The 22,366-nt window shown below is 40.5% G+C and overlaps 1 protein-coding gene across 1 annotated transcript in view; it reads right to left on the bottom strand.

Moving 5' to 3' along the window:
• The window catches only part of PTCHD4 (patched domain containing 4), a 371,171-nt gene that overhangs the window by 248,815 nt on the left and 99,990 nt on the right, over positions 1–22,366 (bottom strand). Inside the window, exon 2 of the mRNA XM_086925161.1 lies at positions 16,764–17,244. Coding sequence (XP_086781287.1) covers positions 16,764–17,244 — 481 coding nt within the window. The remainder of the gene's footprint in view (positions 1–16,763; positions 17,245–22,366) is intronic.

The following is a 22,366-nucleotide window of genomic DNA, read 5'->3' on the forward strand; positions in this document are numbered from 1 at the left end:
GCAGATCAAGGCTAGACGAGTTTTGCGACACTGTGCACTCTAACTGTGTGCTTTCAGTAGCCACTCACTGTTTCTAGACCCTCGGATGAGGTACAGCTTTCTGGCACTAGATCAGAAGTTCTTGTGGCAAAATGGGAATAAACAGCACTCTGGAAAGGTAGCAAGTTGGGGTACACATTTGGGTCTGCACTAGCGATTGGTGAAGCGAGATCAACCAACCATAGCGTGAGAGACACATTGAGTACGAGTTCTACGTCAGTAGAGATTTTTCTTTGGATGTATAGTACAGCTTTTGAATCAGGAATATCAAGAACTTTGTGTTCTTTAACATAAGCAACTGTAGTTCTGGACTTTGCTATCTTAGTAGAAGCAACCCGTGTTTTCTTATGTGAAATTGGAAAACAATTATTTGAGAAAGTAGAAATTAGAACTGTTGACTAACACTTTTCTTCCAGGTCTCCTTGCCTGCAGTACCCATCCTAACGTCTCTTCCACCATTTGGCCACATTGATACTCTGATGAAATTTAAAACTCTGAGTCAGTGCAGCAAGAAGGAGGGCATCTTCAGGGCATTGCTTCCGAGAAACAGGGCCTCCTAGACAGAAGAAAGAATGTGCCTAATGTCGGTGAGAAGACCTGAAAGGTCGGACCAACTCCCACTTGTTTCCAGGACACAGAAGTACACGGCAACGGTCCGTTGGCCTAATTTCTCTTACGTTACAGGGACACAACAAGCTAAAATATGCCCCTTTTCCTGAAGAGCACGGCAGACCTGTTCCAACTGGACCTGCCTTGGACCCTGATGGTGGATTCTGCCGAGTCTTGGCCTCCAAGTGCTGTTCCTGAGGTCCTGTAACCCTTGGCTGTGTCATAGGGCACTCTTCCTAACATCCTGAAATACCTGGGACTTAGAAACGTTTTTGCATAAAGACCTCTGGAGTACCGAGACAACATGCCAAGTCAATCTGACGAAGGTACAGTACAGCTTAATGAAAGATTCCGGTTGCACAATCTCAGTGCTTTTCTGCAGCAGCAAATTGATTTCAGTGAGAAATCATGGAGATGGTTTCCTGCCTCATGGAGCCTTTTTCAGCTACAACTCCTAGCCTTGCCCCTCTGGAGTAATTGAAGCTCCAAATAAGTAAATAAGTCAGATCACAGAAATGTTCACTGGGCAAATGCACCAAAAGTATCCAGCCTGCGAAGAACCTTCCTTGGGCTTTAAATTTAAATTCCTCCCACTCAGAGTTTTCTTGCCAAAAGTCAATAGCTTCACTGGCATGTCGTCCAATGCTTATCTGGCATCATGGATCCCTTCTTGTACATAGCCTGCTGTCTTGCCCCGGTGGGGATTTATGACTTCCATTTTAGAGGCTATGCCAGAAGGTAAAACCTCTGACTGGGAAAAATCTGTTTTCTGTATGCAACCCATGCTCCATCGTGTCTGACCTTAAATCGAGCACAACCAGATGACAGTGCTTGGCACTTAACCCTTTTTGGCAATATTTTTATTTAAACTTTTAAAGTTTATTCTCTATTTTTATTAATTGGAATGGGATTTGTACTGTGTGAGTTTTAAGCTTTTCAACTATTTTGTTACATCTAAATACTTTAGCTTATCTGCTTTTTGCCATTGCTACCAGGGGTTGAGTCACAGTTTAACTTATTAATACCTTTATTGGACCTACCAAGAATAGTGACCTTTTTATTTGTGGCGGACTATCTGCCCCAACCAATTATTCACTTTTTCACATGACCAGTAAATGCGCTAATACATCTGACTCAAGCTTCCTAATGTACATGTCACCAGGTGTATGCCTCACCGTTTAATGTTGAGGGTGTGTCTGTTGTTGCTGTTTTTGCTGCAAGCGCTTTAAGACCTTCTGGTGATAAGTGCGCTCTATAACAATATCTGACATGACATGACAGGTGGTGCAGCTTTGTCTATCTTTTGGAAACAATAGTACGCCCACAACCTACAGACACTTGCATACAGTCAACAACAGTGTTGTCAATGATCTGAATTCACCCCAAGATGAGAGCTCAAATCAGTCCAACATCGGCCTTTTCTCCTATGTCACCACACTCTCCGTGTTATCAAAAAGCAATTACTGGCTACAAGAGACATATGGACTGCATTGGCTTCTAGTGCCAAAAACTGCATAGTACAGAAATCCAAATACAATAATGATTTTGTAATGCTACAAGTAAGAAGAGAAGTAGCTTTTACTCCATTCCTGGAATTAATGTTACCCAATTTGTTAAGTTATAAGGTGCTCAATGTCACAGAAAAGTAAATAAAAAATTGTTTTTAGAAGATACCATGCACTGAAGTGTGTATATTAAGATGAGACATGCTTATGCAGAGGAAGAATGAGGTAATAATAGCATATTTGGCAACAGGACATAATGTGTAAAAGAGTTGAGACAGTTTCTGAATAAGACAGCATGGGGAACAGAAGTTGAACATAGTGTGACAAAGGGCCAGGCGAGAAAGGAATCAGAACACAGTCTCTCACAAATGGGTACAGCAGAACTATGTGCATCTATGATAAAAGGACATGAGAAGGAAATTGGATAACATTCCTGTTGCACCTGGCACATCTTGCAGGCTCACTCCTGCATTTTTGCCTTCTGTTGCTGAAGCCGTTTTTGTTGGCTTTAGAACTATGAGCACTTTACCATTGCTAACTAGTGCTAAAGTGCTTGTGCTCTCTCTCTCTAGAACATGGTACAATTGCAATGTACTTGATCGATGCATGTAATTGACTTGTAAGTCCCAAGTAAATGGTACTACATATACCCATGGCGTATACATGTAATGCTACTAGTGAGCCTGAAGCATTCATTGTGCCACCCACTAAAGTAGTCTTTTAAAACATGTCTCAGGCTTGCCACTGCAGCCTGTAGGGCAGTTCTAAACTGTCATTTTGACCTTTTGCCAGGCATAATCCTTCCTTTTTTTCCCCCAAATTTTTATTTTCATCAAGAGGGACAAGCAAAAACCAAGAAATATTTCATACAAACTTCAAAGGTATTTGATACATTAACGTAATTTCAGTAAGGCAATACATAAATCATAAGACATTAAGGAAATATAATAGCAAAGGAATACATAAACAGGTATCAAGACATTAACGTTCCCCAAATCCTTTCCACTTTCAATTTGGTTTGAAGACCTCTTGTTGTTGCTAAAGTCCGTTCCAAATTATATATTTCCTTTACAAGACTCCACCATTCCAGAACCGTCGGTGGACTATGTTGAATCCAGACCCTAGCTATTATTAGTCTAGCGCATGAGATTAGAATATTCAACAGTTCGCACAGAGAACCGTTCACCCCAAAGGTGCCTACAAGCACATCGACAGACGTCAGTACTATTGGATATGCCAGCTATGTAGACACAACTTTAGTTACACCATTCCAGAATTCACTCAATTGTGGGCACGTAAAAAACATGTGAGTGATATCAGCTGATCTTAAGTTACATTTTGATTACTTCGTACGTTCACTGAAACTATCATTATTTGCCCATTTAAGAATCCTGTCTGGCGTATAGTAAAGTTGACAGATAGTTTTGAATAACTGTAACTTTAAACTTGAAGAGTGAACGGAGCGATTTAAGCTATTTAAAGAAAAGGTAATCCGATTAGGGGTCACATCAACACCCAATTTCCTACTACATTTCTCGACTTATTTAATAGAGTCATCATACCCGGTAAAAATTCTGTATCCAATGCTAATCCATGCTTTATCAGTTTCTTTATAGATACAGTTCCATATATCAGAGTCTAAGATATTAGTACGTCCTAATTTCCGCACCAGATAATCTCTAATTTGATAATACTTAAACCGGGCCCCCTCTGTAAGATTATTGCACACCTTCAACTTTTCAAATGTAGAGAACCCCTGATGGTCATATAGATCACCCAATTTTTTAATACCAGAATCTGACAAGAATAGACTAGCTGTATCATGAAAGATTCCTGGTAAACCCGGATTAAGCCATAAAGGAGTATTACAATGCAAAATAGAGACTTTGCACTTAGCAAGAATAGATCGCCAAATACTAACAGTATCTCGTATCGTCTTAAATTTCACACGTTTTAAATAGTTGGGGTCATTTAGTCTGTGAAGGAACATATTAACATCCTCACCCAACATAAATTTGTGAAAATACAAACATTTATCGGGGATGATTAAACTTCGAAATCGAATCAAAAAAGTGGACCAATAATAAGATTTAAAATCTGGTAGAGCCAATCCTCCTTGATTGGATGGGAGTTAAAGCAGTGTAATAGCCCGGCGAGCTTTCTTATACCCCCAAACAATGCTGCTAATAGTACCATCCAATCTATTGAAATAGGAATTGTTAATCCGTAAAGAGATAGATCGAAAAAGATATAAATATTTGGGCAGTATCTTCATTTTAACCAGATTTATTCGGCCAATGATATTTAAAAGTAGCTTGTGCCATTTCTTAAATAAATCTGTAGTCTCTTTTAATAGCGATTCATAATTTTGAGCAAATATTAAATAAATATTAGAGGAAATTTTAACCCCTAAGTAAGTGGCTACATCACATACCCCTGTCACTGGTGTTGGTGATTTGTAGTTCATAACAATTTGAGTCTTACCAGTGTTGAGCCTGTATCCTGAAACCATGCCGAATTCCCTTGCCTCTGTTATAATACCTTTCATTGCTTCAGAGATGTTAGTGGAGTAAACCGCTACATCGTCAGCGTAGACGGTGATTTTAAGAGAGTCTGCGCCTTTTACCAAGGGGGAGATCTGATCTTGACTCTGCAGGGCAATCAAGAATGGTTCCATTATAAGGGAAAATAATAAAGGTGATAGGGGACACCCCTGTCTTGTTCCTCGCTTGATCGAAAAGGTAGGAGAGCTTTTGCCCATATAACAGACTTTCCTAATAGGCTCATCATATAATGATTGAATCCACTTCAGAAATTGACCTCTTATACCAAAAGCCGCTAATGTGGCCCAGAGAAAGCCCCACCCCACTCGGTCAAATGCTTTCTCTGCATCTAGTAAAATCATACTAAGTGGGGTTGACTCAATCCGGGCAACATCGAAAGGCCATAATGGACATATTAATATGCGCCGTGGTATCTCTCTTAGGGATAAACCCATGTTGTTGGGGTGAAACCAATTGTGACATTAATGGTGCCAGCCTAGTTGCTAATATCTTTGCAACTCTTTTAGCATCGTTGTTTATAAGCAATTTAGGTCTGTAAGACCCTCTTTCATAGGCTGGTTTGCCTTTCTTTAAAAAAAAAAAAATTGGGGTAGAATTCCAGGACCTTGGCGCTTGCTCCCCATTACCAATAGCTTGAATGACCTTAGCTAATAACGGTATCAATTCTTCGGTGCAGATTTTAAATAATTCTAAAGGAATCAAATCTTCTCCAGTTGCTTTACCAGATATCTTTTGATATTATCTCCGCTGACCACGCATTCCGGTGTGTATAACTTTTGATAGTAATGAGCAAACTGTTGCAGTATTAATTTAGGCTCCTCGAATATTTGATTATTAGCCCCTTTAATTTCTTTAATAGCCATTTGAGCTCGATTTTCAGCCACTTTATACGCTAACATTTTGCCTATCCTATCACCCCCTTCATACTGATCGAATTGATATTTTTTAAATTTAATAATGCTTTTTTCCCTGAATAAGTTTTTAGCTGCTGATTTTAGCTCAATTAAGTTAAAGTTTAATTCTTCCACACTTTCCCCTTTTAACAGAACTTTAGACAATACATTTTCAGTGTGGAGTATATTAGCTATCATTTTCTTATTTTGACACCTGCGTTCCTTGTTTTGTCACCAGATATACTGTTGTGTAAATCCTCGAATACTTGCTTTACATGTATCCCACACTATCATTGGTGACGCTGAATGGATATTTAAGCCTATACATTCTTTTATATGATCTTTTAACAGTTTTGTAAAAATAAAATCCAAAAATAAATATCTGGTAAATGAGAAAGAACAAAGAGTTTGTCTTTCAGTTGTTACATCAAATGACAGAAGAAGAGGGTTATGGTCCGAGGTGACTCTTGGACATATTACCATAGTGCTAGTTTCAAGAATTAAATCCGAAACCCAAACCATATCTATGCGTGAGCATGATTTATGCGCGGCAGAATGGTAGGTGTAACCAGCGACTTTAGGATACAAATATCTCCAAGCATCCTTCATTAAATGAGTTGCTGCAAGATCCTGAATTGCAGCCCTGGTCTTTCGCATTCTCTGGAATGAGCCCCTTCTAGTTGTATCTAAATTGTAATCCATAATACAATTAAAATCTCCGAGTACTATACGCTCCCCTTCCCAGCTAAGTAGCTCCAAATTAACTTGATCAATAATTTTAGGTTCGTCCAGGTTAGATGTGTAAATGCCGCAAAATGTATATTTACGGCCTTCAGATGTTATCTGTACAATTGCCCACCTGCCAGCCTTATCGGTTAGCGTTTTGTTGATTTCTACTTTAAACTGCTTGTGCTTTAAAATTGCCAACCCCCGAATTGAAGCATTAAAATCAGTGCATACCAAGGTGTCATAGCCCAATTGTTTAAATAATTTTCTATCTTTGAATGCTATATGAGTCTCAGTTATTACTACTATCTGAGGATTATACATTTTCAACTCTTCGAACACCAGACTCCTTTTAATTCTACTATTCAGGCCCGCCACATTCCATACCAAACACTTTAATTGATACATTTAATATAGTTTTTTTTCCTGTCCTTAAAATCAAAATACCAAAACAAATCAGCCTTGCTGCATCTTAATATTCTCAAACTGCTTGTCCCAATGATGCCTTTTTTACCCTGAACCGCCCTACACCCCCAACCCCTTCCTTGCAGCTCTCTGCCCCACCCCACCCAGTTCTATATCGACATGTAGGTCCCCCCATTAACCCGGCTGCCGCTGAAGTGGCAGCAAAAGCGGAGTCATGACCACGGAGATCCGGTCATACAATACTACAAGTACAGGACCACGTATCATATCTTGGAGTATCCTGCAGTATCTTGTATCATATTAAAAGCCAAAAGAAAAAGCAATTTCAAATTTAACTACACGTTCAACTGATAAGTGACCAAGATCCAATCCTATTCCCCATCCACCTATGTATAGAATAATTCATCATGATTAGTAAGACAGTGCATCAAATATACTTCATTGTCCATTTTTTCGGACTTCCATTTACACAAGATTTACTCAACCTCCCTTTCTTCCAAAAAAAAGTAAGTACGACCACTCTTTAAGACCTTTAGCTTAGCTGGCTCTTGCAGAAAGGCCTGGCCCCCCATTTCCTTTATTGGGTCTATAAATTGTAGCAGTTTCCATCGCCACTCCATAGTCATTTTACTTAAGTCCGATCGAAGAAAAAAAGTAACTGAATCAATGGTAACAGGAGTATTTGGTCTTGCCTTCAATTAAATTGCTTGGCGGAGCAGAAAGTTACCGATACAAATCAAAATAGGGCGTGGGTACTGACTGCCCATATTTCTTTGGATCAGAGGAAGTCGGTGGGCTCGTTGTATTTGTGAGTCCCAATCCCAGTCTGATAACTAAGGGAATGCTTTCTGGAATAGATGAACCATGTATGCCCTGGGATCAGCTCCTTCAGCCCCTTCCACTATACCAACAATTTGAAGATTTTGTCTCCGTTGTCGGTTTTACAAATCTTCAAGTTTGGCTTGCATTTGACAGATCTGAGCCTCATGTTTATTCACTGTAATTTCGGAATGAATAGATTTCTCTTCCGTCAAAACGACCCTCTGTTGTAGCTCTTCCACCTCTTGGGAAATAGCCCCTAGTTTGCGGGACATCTCTTGTAGCATTGACTGGGTCTTGCTACTATCCTCCCGCATCTGATGATAATGGGATTGAGCCTCATGTTTTTGCTCACTGTGCAACTGTAGAATCATCTGGAATGACGAGGATACCTCCCCATGAAGATTCTAATCATTCGGTGTATCATTTTGAGAGGTATTTAAGGGGGATATATCATTAATTTTTGATTGAGTGATATTATCTGCCCCTGTTAGAATAGAACCAGTGTCTTATGTTACTGCTGCATCTGGAGCTGCCAGGGACAATATAGGAAGGAGAGAAGAGGAGGCCCTTGTTGTTTCCGATGGGGCAGTCTGAGTATCACCATTTACAAATGTCACTACAGGAGTATCTCATTACCAAGGCTGTTTATTCCCCCTGGTATAGCATCTGCCTCAGTAGGGCTGTTCCCTGAAAGCCTTAGTGCCATAGATTTAACACCGCCTTTAGCCTGCACCCATTTCCTTATGGGGCTGTTCTCCGCTATTACTTTTGCTGTAGTAGACTTTGATTTATTAATAATCTTCTTCACCTTATTCTTGACTTTGCCTCTTCCTTTCCTTACATTATTAATTTTGTCCTTAACTGAGCACGAGGAAGTATTATTGCCTAGATCAGGGAAGTCGCTGTAATCCTCGTCCGTTTCAGTCCCCTCCCAATGTTCATTCAGCATAGTGTCCAGCATAGCCTACGCTACCCCCTCAGCTTTCCTGGTTATCTCCTCTCCTGCCTCTCGACATCTCTATTAGTAATAGTGAGGCCGAAATAGGTGACATGGCGTTAGTATTAGCATTGCTACTACTGATAGTCTCTGGTTGAGCCTCTGTTTGAATCTGAGTATTTGCGCAGGCATTACAGTCTTTTAATGGTATTGCATTCACTCCTTCACCGTCAATGGAAATACCGGTATCCGTTTCTGAAATAATAATTGTAGCATTATTCTCTCCATTTACTGGAGTAGCTACAATGCTGCGCTGTAGCCGCGAGGGGTCAGGAATGTCTGATAGTGCTGTTGTATCTGCATCATTTAATTTCAACATGGTTTTCTCAAATGCCAGATTAGGTTTAACAAGAGGCGGCAAGCGGGGGATTGACTTACTTGCGAAAGAGCCTGAGCAGTTCCCTTACCCGGCTCTCAATCAACCTTAGCCGCCGAATCCAGTTCCTGCTCTGCTTCCACTCCGCGTTCTTCTACAGACGTGATACAAACAAGCCGTTACTCTCCAGCCGTTACTCTGCAGCCGCGGGTCTCTATCCGTTGCTCCTACTCCGCGTTCCTCTGCTGCCGCAAGGTAAGTGAGACGCTCTCAATTAGCTGCCTCCAGTTCCTTCTCTGTTCCTGCTCCGCATTCCTTTAGGCGGACTGCTACTCCCCGGCCGCAAGTATCCTATGTCGCTCGCACAGTTCTCTGCCGTTGTGGTCAGTCGAAATCGGTAAAAGGACTCTGCTTTGTTTCACATTGAATCCCGGCCATAGTAAGCACAACTGGACCTCCAGAAATCATTCTCCGCACTGGCGGTATCAATCCGCCATCTTGGACCCCACCCAGGCCTAATCCTTCCATTTTAATACTTAAATTCAACCCTAAGGTTGGGCTCATTGGGCAGGGTTGTATTAAAAAAGTAGGACATGTGTACTTAAGTTTAACATGTCCTGACAGTTTTTCACTGTTGCAAGGTCTATCTCTCCCATTCACTAACACTGGGTTACCTTATTACATTAAATTAGTGTTAACTTTTGATTGGGCACAGATAGAGGTATGGTGTTTGCAATCAAATAAATTATAGTTCAAAATTCTCTTTAATGGTCAAGTCTGATGATTTTAAGTCATAATTCTGAAAATGCCACTTTTAAAACATTTGCATTTGTTTGTCCGAACCGTTCGTGCTTTCTGTCAGTGTCCTAGGTCACGTGACTATGAATGGCTCTGCTGTTGGGATATATGTTTTCATCCCGGACAGTGATAAAGTAGTCTTGATGTTGGCAGGATGAGTCATCCTGCTAGGATGGCTGGGACAGACCTCTGCCTTGCCCCACTTACACTTTAAAGAGCTAGCCTCCAGCACACAGAAAGGACCCTGACACTAATCTTTTGTCACGCAAGACTTCTTGGATCCTTGAGAGGGAACGAGAAGAACTTTCCAGAAGCAGATGAGGGTTAGCATTGGGATTCCCCTAATTTCAAAGGCTGGCATCTGGTATACTACAACTACCATCAATACTGCCCAACCTGATCTATGCACTAGTGACGACCCTCTGTGACGCCAGGACTGCTCTTTGCGTTACGGTAATGACCATTTCAGAATCTATCCCTGCTTCTCGCCGCCTCCTCCACTAGTTCAAATCGTAGCTTGCTTTATTTCTTGCCAGCTCTATATTGTTTACATCTGCTCCTTCGGATACTAATTTAAAGTGAGTACAGACTTCTACCTTGCAGCATTAAGATGTATAGCCTCAAGAGAATGACAAATTGCAAGGAATGGCCTAAAAAAAACTTTTAATGCGGGACAAAGAGTGCCTAAATACAAAACATACATTTTGCCTTGGGCTCCGGAGTTGTATCTGCAAAACATTTCACATATGGTGTTTATATCATTACAGATATATAAAAAATGTTAATAACTTGGTTACCATTATTCAACAATTATTTTCAAATTATATATATGAAGCATTTTGTGCAAGATAGCTCAGGGCCCTATGTTTCTGGCAAGTACAGTTTTTGCTTTTCTTACACTCCCCGGTTTTGCTGAAAATAGAGAACAGAACGTGCTTAACTTCATTGATTTTCTCCAATACCCTTCAGCATGATGTTGCTGTTGTAGCCTCTCTAGTTCCAGAGAGACTGCTTAATGCAACAAATCTTTCTCTGCAGTTTTCTATTTAAATCCTTTGATCATTTTTGTTAGGTAAAATTCTCAGATTGCCTATACTTCAAAAACAACATGTTCGAAAGTAAATGTGAATGCTTTACATAATGCAGGCTTCAAGGCCATGGCTGACTGACACTATGCAGGCACTGAAAGAAGGCTTAAAGTAAATAGTGTATATGTTGCAAGGTAAATGTATTTTTTATAGCTTTTTTTGAACATCAGAGTTTACCTCCTACAACCACTGAGCACAGTCCAAATTACATTTCAAATTGTATTTTTTATAGTTACTTTTTTTGCAGTAGCACTGTTTTGTTCCTTGCAAAGGGAATGGTTACTCTGGGACAATTCAATACATTGTGTGCTGCAATGCCCCTTCAAAGTCTTAACTTATGTTACAAGTAAGAAAGGAAGAGGTTAGCAATAACCTGCATAAAGACATAGGACCTGATTCACAAAGGTGAACATACACTTTTGTGTAAGTTTACAATTGCTTGATATTCACAAAGGAATTTTACAAGAAGTATCTTTACGACTGATGTACATCCCACTTACACTGTATTTAACTATGTGTATATATTTGTATATTTGTATTTATGTATATATGTTCATGATTGTCTTTTTATGATTTTTAAAAATCGAAATAAAATGCTTTGACTGATTGACTGACTGACTGAGGAGTTTCTGCACATAAAAGGATACAACGGTACTATCATTTTATGTGCAGAGATTCCACAGTCATAAAGATACTTACTTCTCGTAAAATACATTTGTGAATAGCAAAAAATCTTAAACGTAAACAAAGGTGTACGTTTATCTTTGTGAATCAGGCCCATAGTATGAATAGAAAAATCCTATTTTTTCTTTGGACCAATGTGCTATAACAACAACCTAGCTGTGACAAGGAAAGAGACAAGAGAAGACTTTAGAGAATACATGTAGCAGGTCTTCATGAAAAGGTTGTCAAAGGCACTAAAAGTACCCAGGATCAGCAATAGCCACACTTTGGCGACAATTGACAGCCTCAGATAAAATCCACCTGGCATAACAGGCATTGGAACACTTAGAGAATGGAAAAGGAAAATTACCATATATAGCAGATCAAGAAACACCCTCTACTTCCATCTGTCTTGCGCCCACAATCCAAACAAATCTGTATACAATATATTAAGTCTGTGCTATAGAATATGTTTAAATTGGGAATTAGCCTATCAGATAAATTGGTTTGATCACTTGTCTTGTGGGAAGACCATTATATTGTTGTTATCATATTCCTTCGCCAAACAACCACTAGCCATGTGATCATTAAAGTCTCCTCCCCTTTATTCAATTTCCAGGACACCTCTTGATTGATCAGTTGGATGACTAACAACATTTACATTATGCTCCATAATGTTCCATTCTCCAACTTTGACACATCAACCCTTACCTTCTCCAACTTTTTGTGAGCTGAAAATCTCCTTTCTCTCTTGGTTACCCAACCATACTTCTTCACTCCTGCTACATTGCCTACCACCACCGTAGCACTTCTTGCATCCTTTCCTCTCTACTTGTCTCACAGCATGTGTTTTACATTGCTAACACCTTTCAGCTTGTCCACATGCACCCATTTGTGACCCATCTGTTCTTTATTCAAATTGTAGCAGCAACATTTCCCCCTAACAGCACAATAAAACCCAACTCTAGTGCTTGCAGGAGTTGTAGTGTGAACTGCCAGCAAAATGTCTTTGGCACTGTTCTTCCAAAGCAAACAAATGACCCTTGGCAGAAGCAAGTAATCCTTAATTTCTGAAGTATTTAATTAAGCCAATGGTGTACATGTGATACACTCCAATCAACCTTAGACATTCTCCTGCACCTATTGGGTGACATTGTAGGTTGCCAATAGTTTGGGGAAAGCATCATGGTTAAACACATGCATCAAGAAGGATGAGGCAAATTCCATTGTGGATAACTTGTTATAATAAAAACATGGATACATTATTGGTGAAGTCACTGTGGAGAAATTCATACATTTCCACCTGCCCTGATTCATCTTGGTTGTGTCTGAATAAAAAAAATCAATCAAGGCCGACTTAAGATGTAGGCTCCGTTTGTAAAAACAAAATTAATCAAATCTGAGAAACATCTCCCTTTGTGACGATGTCAACAGTTCCTGCTCTGAGAGGCATCTGCTAAATGGTCACCATCCTGGTCACGGGGCTGAATGGGTTCCTACTACCGCACTTAACTTCTAAAATTGCTCCATTGACCCATTTCCAAGATTCTTCAGGCTATAGATGAATTAAAACCGTTTTTTTGTTTTCTCTTTGGCCCACTTGAGGCTACAAACATGAGAAAAATACTGTCAAATGGTTTGCGATCCAGCAGGAAAAGCACAGTGCAAAGTAACTACTTATCAGTAACTTGAATATGGATCCTCCGAACCATGCCTCTCTATACAGGTAAACTACTGCAATGGTAGCTGTGGAAACAAGAGAGTTGCACATCCCAGGAGAAAGCATATGGCTAAACAGGAGACCCCACGTTATGCATTGTAGGTTCAAATGGAAATTGGTGCTCACCAAGTATCACTCTATACCCATTGGTTTATTATGAGTAAGTGGATGAAAACAGACAGTCCCTAATAATTCACATTTCTCTATAACACACATGTAAACCTATGCCATTTTTACCGACATCTTTTCAAGTTTTCTACATTTGGTCTCACTTGCATATCATAGCTTTCTTGATATACCTACTACTAGGTTTTCTTCGCCCATACTCAAAATAACACAAAAGTTGGTCCATGTTCTTAATTCTTCTCTCTTTTAACTTCTCCTCTATCCATAGACAAGTCCTTTGTTGATACAAATTTCGCTGGTAGGGACGTGCTACTCTTACATACGCTACGGAGCACACATATATATCCACTCTGGATTTTCCTGATTTTACATACTGTGCCAGTAAGTACCTGCCCGTTCCTTCATCTTTGTAACCATAGGCTTCCATACTTTCATACCTTGGCTGCTTACCCTATTATACTTTTAGAGTTTCGCCAAGTTTTTACTTATCAACAGTTCTGCAAAACATTTTCATCTGCTTTTTACCATCTTCTTCACCGCACCTGGCTCTTTTACTTCATAGACACAGGTTTCTATGGCCAATTGTAAATTTTTCCTTCTTCACATTTTCTCTTCTACTACTACTACTCTACTACTCTATGGCCATGACAGTTTCTTGCTGTACTCACTCAGATGTCATCAATATATATCTGGATTACTACTAAATGTATTCCTGTGAGAAAATTATTTCAATTTCAATTTTACACTTTTTTCTCGTTAATCAAACAATCATTTGCGCTTCCTTATAGATTTTTTTTTTATCTTGGTGCTCTAGTCTCTTTGACACAAGCTTCTTTTGTTCAAATATGTTTGCTTCTACATTTTAGTTGCTGTGATGTACCAATTGTGTTGCTCAATCACAGCCTTGACAAAGTCATCTTGGACAAAACACGTGTTGGCCTTTTTCAAAATTACTCTATATAAACATCTAGGCCTAGATGTAGGTAATTTTATTTTACCACTTCTTAAATACCGAATTGTACCGATTCGGTATTTAAGAAGTGGTAAAATAGAGGGGGAGGGTTTAAGGTATTACAGAATCGGTAAATACCGAATCGTTGAGATTCGGTATTTACTGATTCTGTAAATACCGATTCGGTAATGCCCATTGATTCCTATGGGCATTGAAGCCCATAGGAATCAATGGGCATTACCGAATCGGTATTTACCGATTCTGTAAATACCGATTCCAGCAAGGGTGCAGGGGGTGTCACTTTGACACCCTCTAGCACCCCCAATACAGGCATGTGTGCCATGTGGCCCACAGACATGCCCTAAGGGCATGTCTGTCTGTCACATGGCATAGGTGTGCATGCACACATGTGCATGCACACCTGGATTCGGTATTTTACCACCCAATTAGATTGGGTGGTAAAATACCGAATCTGAAAGGCCTTTGGGACTCAAAAGAGTCCCACCTACATCTAGAAGTTACCGAATCAAGTCAAAGATTTATTGCATAATTAATTAAAATTATTACAAATTCACATGATAAAATAACAGAGCAGATTGCTAACATTTCTTAAATTTCTTAAACCGATTCGGTATTTTATCGAATCGGTAAATTTATTGATTCGGTAAATTTACAGATTCAGTAAAATTGGCCCCCTACATCCCAATAACCCATTTACCGGCCGGTAAATGGCCACCTACATCTGGCCCCTGCTGATTGGAATCAAGATTGATAAAAAATATTAATAACAACTACACTGATGAAATCTTCTATATTATTATTGTTTGTGCTCCCATATACTTATGCCTTTTTCTCTTTCTACGGGTAACCAGAGGCTACTCTCACCTTTGGACAAGACTGTTCGATAATGTGTTGACTTTTGTCTAGGTTAGACTTGTAATAAATCAAATGTAACAAAGGTAAACACAAGTGAAGGCTGCAGGATGCATTTATTTCCTATTTCCAATAATTCTGCATTGTTCGAAAACCATGACACATTACTGAGTCAAAAATAGCCTTCTGTTAGTAACGCTTGACTTACTCTTGGCTCACTCTTAAATTCCTAGGAGCAAGTGCCATCAGATCAGGATCACCTTTGTACATTGGGCTACTGGGGTTTACTACTTTGCTTTATACATTATATTCTGAACATCTGGTGATGAGATGAAACAATTACGTGTCGTAGTTGGTCACTGACTAAAGGACGATAATCATTAAACACTGGCATTTTCCCCTGATTAATTAATATTTTTTATTATGGACCTGGCAAATTGGCCAGGAAGATATATTTTGTGCTACTACTTTAATATAATTATGCGAGTGTTCCGCTTTGCAGAGTTAAGTGGCACAATGCAATTAAAATAAACAAGGTAAAGACATCATTAACACTAGTCCAACTGGCATGTGTTCCACCATAGACTTTAAACGGTGGCCCTGGTGACTTAAAGTGCTTGCAGCAGAAGGCTTTCTGGCTGCTTCTGAGCTTCCTGGATCAACCTGCTAATTAAAAAGCTCATTTGAAACAGAAAAACATTGTGCCATTCATGTCTGAAGACTTTTGTAGATAAACAGCTTGCTTAAATTTTAACGGTGTAGTTAATGGTAGATAATGCTGTGCCTCAGCACCGTGTATTAAAGCGCGTACACGAAAAAATATATATATTCTCTGCAATGTTATGTACTAGCCTGCAATCGAATTAGTTTCTAAATATAAATGTTGCATACCCTTAGTGCAGTCAACATTTTGTGCCCCGACCCTTTCCTTGAACTGTTCTCTCTCTCTCTCTCTCTGACTCACATCCTCTCTGACCTCCTTCCACTTTCCAACCTACCTTCCTCTTTACCTTTGCAGCTCGTCTTCGTGCTACATTTTACCATCACTCATGTTTTCTCTCACTCCCTTCCTCAGCTTTTTATCTCAACTTATATCTTCCCTACCTTTCCTTGTCCCATACTCATCAACTCTCTTACCTTCATCTTACATTCCCTCTATTCCTTTCCTACTCGCCATCATCTCAATACTTTCATTCTTCCCTCCTTTTTACTCCATCATTTACTTCCCTTTATTAGTCCATGTGTTCTTCCTTTCCTTCATGAATTTCCATCTCCCTTTCAAGCGCTTTCTCCAACCTGTCATCCAACACCCTCTTTTCCATTCTTCCTCCCGCCCATTATTCCTTCCTTCCCATCTTCCCTTTTGTCCTCTCTTCTAGGCTTCTCTTAAGTCATTGGTTTTAACAATCACTCCTATCATTACCACATTTTATAACATGGATTAATATGTCTGCGCATTGAAAACTGGATCACATTTTGAAAGCATTCATAGTTTGGGTCCAAATCTCTGGCAGCAAGTCAATCAATTTCACCTGAAGGAAATCTCCAAATTTTCATTAGAAGAACAATCATTTGCACAACCTCGAGGATAATTTATAAAGCATGTCCCTAAGTGCTGTATAATTATTAGGGAGATAAAAAATTACCCATAGCAAAGAAAGGGATTCCCAGCAGGGTGGAGTTGTATTTCCCATCTGTGACGAAGAAGATCCCCGCAGCTGTGACACTGGAGATGCAGATCGTGAGAACTCCCAGAAGTCCCAGGAAGGGCTTGCTTCGAAGACAGTCTTTCATCGAGCTGGAGAGGGTAGCACTCATCAGCACCAGCATCAAACTCACCAGGATCTTGGTGCGCGTCAGGCTAATGGTCTTCTGAAAGTCCCTCATCAGGCTGAAGGATGTAAGCGAGAATAGCTGGATGTCTGTGTGGTTCTTCTGCAGCTTTTGCATAAGGTTGCAGAAGCCGTTCTCCCATATCTCGCTAATTGTGTCCTGAGTGGCTGAGCCATAGGTTTGGAGGTAGTAAGTGAGTTGAACTGCCCTGGCTGATTTCACACGCTGGTCCTTGCTGTTGGGTACTTCCGAGACTCCTCCCAGTTGGTGGCCAATAAAACTCTGCCGACCATCCTTGAAAAGAGAGAAATCATGGGTTATTTGAAGATAAAAACTGTATGAATGAACACATTCAGGCGAGTATTCAACCTACCACAGAATTTCTCTCCAGCACATACTCAAATGGAATTTGGCCTTATTAGACACGAATTAGCTAGAAGAGCAGCAGCTATTAAAAATTGGTTCAAAATCAGTTGTGGCAAGATCCCCTAAATCAAGCCTTTTTGTTAGCACTTCAAAATAACCGATCATCGGAACATCATACGTACACCTCCATTAAGCAATTGGGTCTCACAGATTTATAGGCATTAAGTGCCATGTATGAAACGTTCAAAAGGGAAACAAATAGAACAACAAAATGATCTTTCTAGAGGATAAAAATATATTGAGTACCCGTACGCACGCATGGATGGTAATAAAGTAGTGCACAGATTTGTCCCCTGCCCCATTCATGTTCATTCCTTTTACGTATTAAACATAGACCCTTGTCTTTACATATGGGTAACATACCAGCACAAGTGACAATACCAGCATGGAAATACACTGGCCCAACAGTATGCAGGCACTGGAATGATAAGAAAGAGGACCATATGTACCTGAGTTGCATCTGTTAAGGGCTGTGAATGCCCAGACGGCCTTACTTAAAGAACAGTTTTATCGACAGACATATACGCATGTGCAGGGAAGCCATATTAGCCTGTTTCAACCATGGTGACCCACAACGGATTCGCAAATTCATTACGTTTTTGAAAAAAGCTTGCCTTGAATAGCCTAGCTAACTAATTTTCCTGCCGCAGCATGTGTTTTAACCACAACAATATGAGGATGGACCCAAGTCACAACCAACAGGCTACAGGAATTTATCTCACTAGCACTTTCAATATGCGTCGTACCACGCCAAATGCCAGGATCCACCAAAACATCCTATGCACTCTGATGGAAAACAACACGGTTGATGATTCCCTGGCATAAATTTAAATTGTAGGTTTTCTGCCTTTATCTCATTTCATAATGCACCTTAACTCCCACTTTCCTTTTCCCACATCGTTCATTATAGGTTCGGAAATGTTCCTTTTACGCACTTTGGCAATACATCATACAAGGTTTATTGATAGGATAAATAAAAGCTATTACCTTGACAACAGATTTTAAAATGTGGGGCAGATATAGCCAAGGCAAGAGATTGTTGCTTCCCCTATCAATTTAAAAGATGTCAATAAAATGCTATTTTTTTATATTATTTTGTCAAATGTTTATGATTTTAATTTACTAAAACAATAAACTTGACTTGTTGTCGAATTGGCTTGATTACAAAGAAATTGACAGAAACAAATTTTCTCTGATGCAATTAAAGACCCCGGTGGCAATCCATGTTTGCTATTTTGCACGAGGGAAAGCATGAAATTAAATACACAATAAAATGAAATCCTTTAATTGGGGCGGATCCTGACAGTGCTCTACACCGGCAGCATTTCAAATCTCTATTGGTGCATGTATTCATGTCTGTGGCTTTACAATGAAAAGCATTGATCTCTTTCTCAACAATGTGTGCAAGAATCCTTAAGAAAATCCAACTCAGTGATGCACTCAATGTTGTATTTAATGTTTTACCTCATGTTGAATGGTATATGATCCCCTATATTCTATTCTGTAAGTATATCCTTTGCCAAGACGTGTTTCTGTATTTTTTTCCTTCCTGGATCCTATTTGCTTTATACAATGCACAATGTAAACTGGGCCGTGTCTGCGAGTATGGTATACAGAGGCCCTTAAGAAAGAAAAATCTACATGTAAGGCCCTGGAGAGGCAGTGGCGTAAGAAATATGAACTGCATCAAAAAGAGGTTTATCGCAAGGCCAGAAATAGCTACCACTCGGCCTGCATAAAAGCCAAAGCGTGCTATGTCACTACTACTATTAACACAGCCGTAAATAAATCCCAGACCCTCTTTAACACCGTAAAAGAGCTGGCTGGAGAGAATTCAAGGGCGGAGGTTAACCCTCTCAATACTCAGCAGTGCCAGGATCTGGCGTCTTTTTTCGTTGAAAAGATTGAGACTATTGTCTCTAACATCAACGGAAACAGTATCAACACACACAAGCAAGACAACATCCCCCAAGTCTCCAGAGGAAGTTGTCGCCTTGAAGCTTGGCCCCCCATTACCTTGGACAAACTGAAGGAATTGCTAAAATCTATCAAATCGGGTTCCCCACGTGACCCCATTCCTATCAGTATCATTTGTCAGCTGGAGGACCCCGCCATGACCTCCATAGCAGAGATACCTAACGCCTCCATAGAACAGGCCACAGTTCCTGCTTTATAGAAATATGCTATGGTCAGTCCACTGCTCAAAAAGCCGGCTGCCGACCCCACGATATTGGCCAACTATCGCCCAATATCGTTACTTCCTGCTTTTTCCAAAATCTTGGAGAGGCACATTCATAAGGCTCTTTCAACTTATGTGGAAAACAATGACTTACTTTATTCGTCCCAATCTGGTTTCAGGAGTGGTTACTCCACTGAGACTGCCCTGCTCGGGGTCACAGAAAAGATCAGGGAGCTTATGGATGATGGCCAAACGGTAGTATTGGTCCTGTTAGACCTCAGTGCGGCCTTTGACACAATTTCTCACTCCAGACTGCTTGCCAGGTTGGAGGAGAATGGTGTCGAGGGCAGGGCACTAGAGTGGATTAGATCATACTTATCCCTCCGCACCTTTCAGATCGCCTCTTCCTCGGCATGTTCCGATGTATTCTACTCCCCCCATGGTGTTCCACAGGGATCTATCCTGAGCCCACTATTTTTCAACTTGTACCTACGACCATCTTGCCGACCTTGCAGAAAATTATGATCTTACCTTAATGACCTATGCAGACGACTCTTAAATTCTGTTTTCACTCTCTAAATCTGACCCGTCTGCTCCATCTGCACTAAAAATAGGCCTGCACGAAGTGTTTAGCTGGATGTCGGCTAACCAACTTAAACTAAATGGGGAGAAAACCGAGATCCTCCTCCTAGGGAATAGTGAAGATCTTTGGAGTGATCCCCACTGGCCGGCGTCATTAGGTAAGCTCCCGCCACCAGCTTCTCAGGTTAGAAATCTCTGGGTCATCATAGATGACAGTTTATCTATGACACAGCAAGCCAACAAAGTGGCAGGCATGTGCTTCACCATTCTTAGATGGCTACCCAAAATTGTCTGGATGTTACCACCCACCACCCAGAAGACCGTAGTCAATGCCTTAGTTACATCTCGGCTTGACTACTGTAACATCCTGTACCTGGGTTCAAACAAAGCAGTAATAAGACGCTTGCAACTCGTGCAAAACGCTGCTGCCAGATTGCTTTGCAGAATTCCTAGATCCGCTAGGATCACAAAACATCTTAGGGACCTGCATTGGCTCAGGGTAGAAAATCGAATTCGCTTTAAAACCCTGAACTATCTGTTTAAAATCAAAGCTGGTACTGCCCCCAGGTACCTACAAGATCTTGCTAAGCCTTATCTCCCCAATCGCAGCCTCCGTTCATGTACAGCAGCGAACTTCGCGGTGCCTAGGTACAAACGGGCTAGAATGGGCGGGAGATCCTTCTCATATCTGGGTCCAACTCTCTGGAACACACTGCCCGTCCATATACACAAGGAAGAAAACCATATGAGGTTCAGGAAAAGCGTAAAAACTTGGTTGTTCGACAAATAATTGCCTGCTGATTGCTTTCTCTCTAGTTGTGTCATGTGCTTTGCTATTCCGGCGCCGGGAAACCCTTTGTGGGTAGCTGCGCGCCTTATAAGTGCTATAAAATAAATAAATAAATAAATAAATAAATAAATAAATAAATAAATAAATAAATTCAGGCTGTGAATGGGTGTTCATGATGGGCCAGATGGAGAGCTCTATAGGAAGTGTGAGTTTCTGAAAATGCCAGTTATAAAGTCCCCTGACATCATGTTTATCCAATCCTGACATCTCTGCAGAGCACCGAGAGTGAGGGTTACATATGTTCACATTGTAATTGTGATTTTATGGTCAGTGTGTATAGAAGGTAAGCAAATGATGGAAAATGGACTGTGTCAAAAGAAACGAAAAAGTAATGTGTATGTATGTTTGTGTGAGGGAATGAGGAAGCAGGGGAGAGGAAAGGAGGCACATGCAGAATGAGAGAGTGAAACTACAGCCAGGCCAAGGAGGAAGATGAAGAATGAGCAGGGCCGGCTTTAGGGTGGTGCAAGCGGTGCAGCTACATCTAGCCGTGACCTGGCAGGGGGGGGGGGGTGAGGGTTCTGCAATAACAAATACCTTATGGGTTTACAAGCTCCTTCTGCAAAGTTTTCTGTGGGCCCGGCAAATTTCAGGCAACAAAAAAAATGTCACTACCACTCTGATGATTAATGTTCCTGCTAGAGAGAGATCAAAGTGTGTCTAGTCATAGTTTGACTCTTAAAGAAGCAGAGAAAGAACATGTACTACCCAGATTTTAGAGCTGGATAGCTCAGCGGGTTACTACCTTTGTCACAAAGATCCTTTTGTTACTTGAAGTTCACAAATTACAATCCTAATATAGCACAGTGACATATGAACTGTCATCACAGAGCTCCATCAAACTGCATCATGTAGGACATTATTTTTTCACCAGTCTTTAGGTATCTATTCCTAATGTTGCGGATAAAGTGTTTGTTTGGGTAGAAATACATTTTTATTAGTAAAGCCAACTCCAACCAGTACTTTAAATCAAATGAAATAAATGTGAGAGGGGCTATGGAGTGATGAAGAGCACAGTTAGAGATTGTCAGTGAGGGAATCCGTGGAGAAGAACGTTATGGGAGGAAGGGGGTGGGGGGAGACAAATTGTAACACCAGTGCTACAATTGGGCCTCAGTGTGAGACATGCAGATGGATGAACAACAGAAAGGGTTGTGTGGATAAAAAGGGCGTACGTGACTACCACAGAGCGGGAGGTTGCAGGGAAAAGTGATATGAAGGGAAGAAAGGGAGTTTTTACTCATTTAGCTCACACTGAATAATACGCATTTGCAATGCAATCCGTCTCGCCTTTGGGACCTTATATGTATTTAGCTATGCAGCACATGAGCCTGGGTGCTGAAACATCTACTGTTCTTTAACAGGAAGAGAAGTAAGCA

Source organism: Lissotriton vulgaris, chromosome 6, assembly GCF_964263255.1.
Source record: "Lissotriton vulgaris chromosome 6, aLisVul1.2, whole genome shotgun sequence".
NCBI classification, from domain to species: Eukaryota; Metazoa; Chordata; class Amphibia; order Caudata; family Salamandridae; genus Lissotriton; species Lissotriton vulgaris.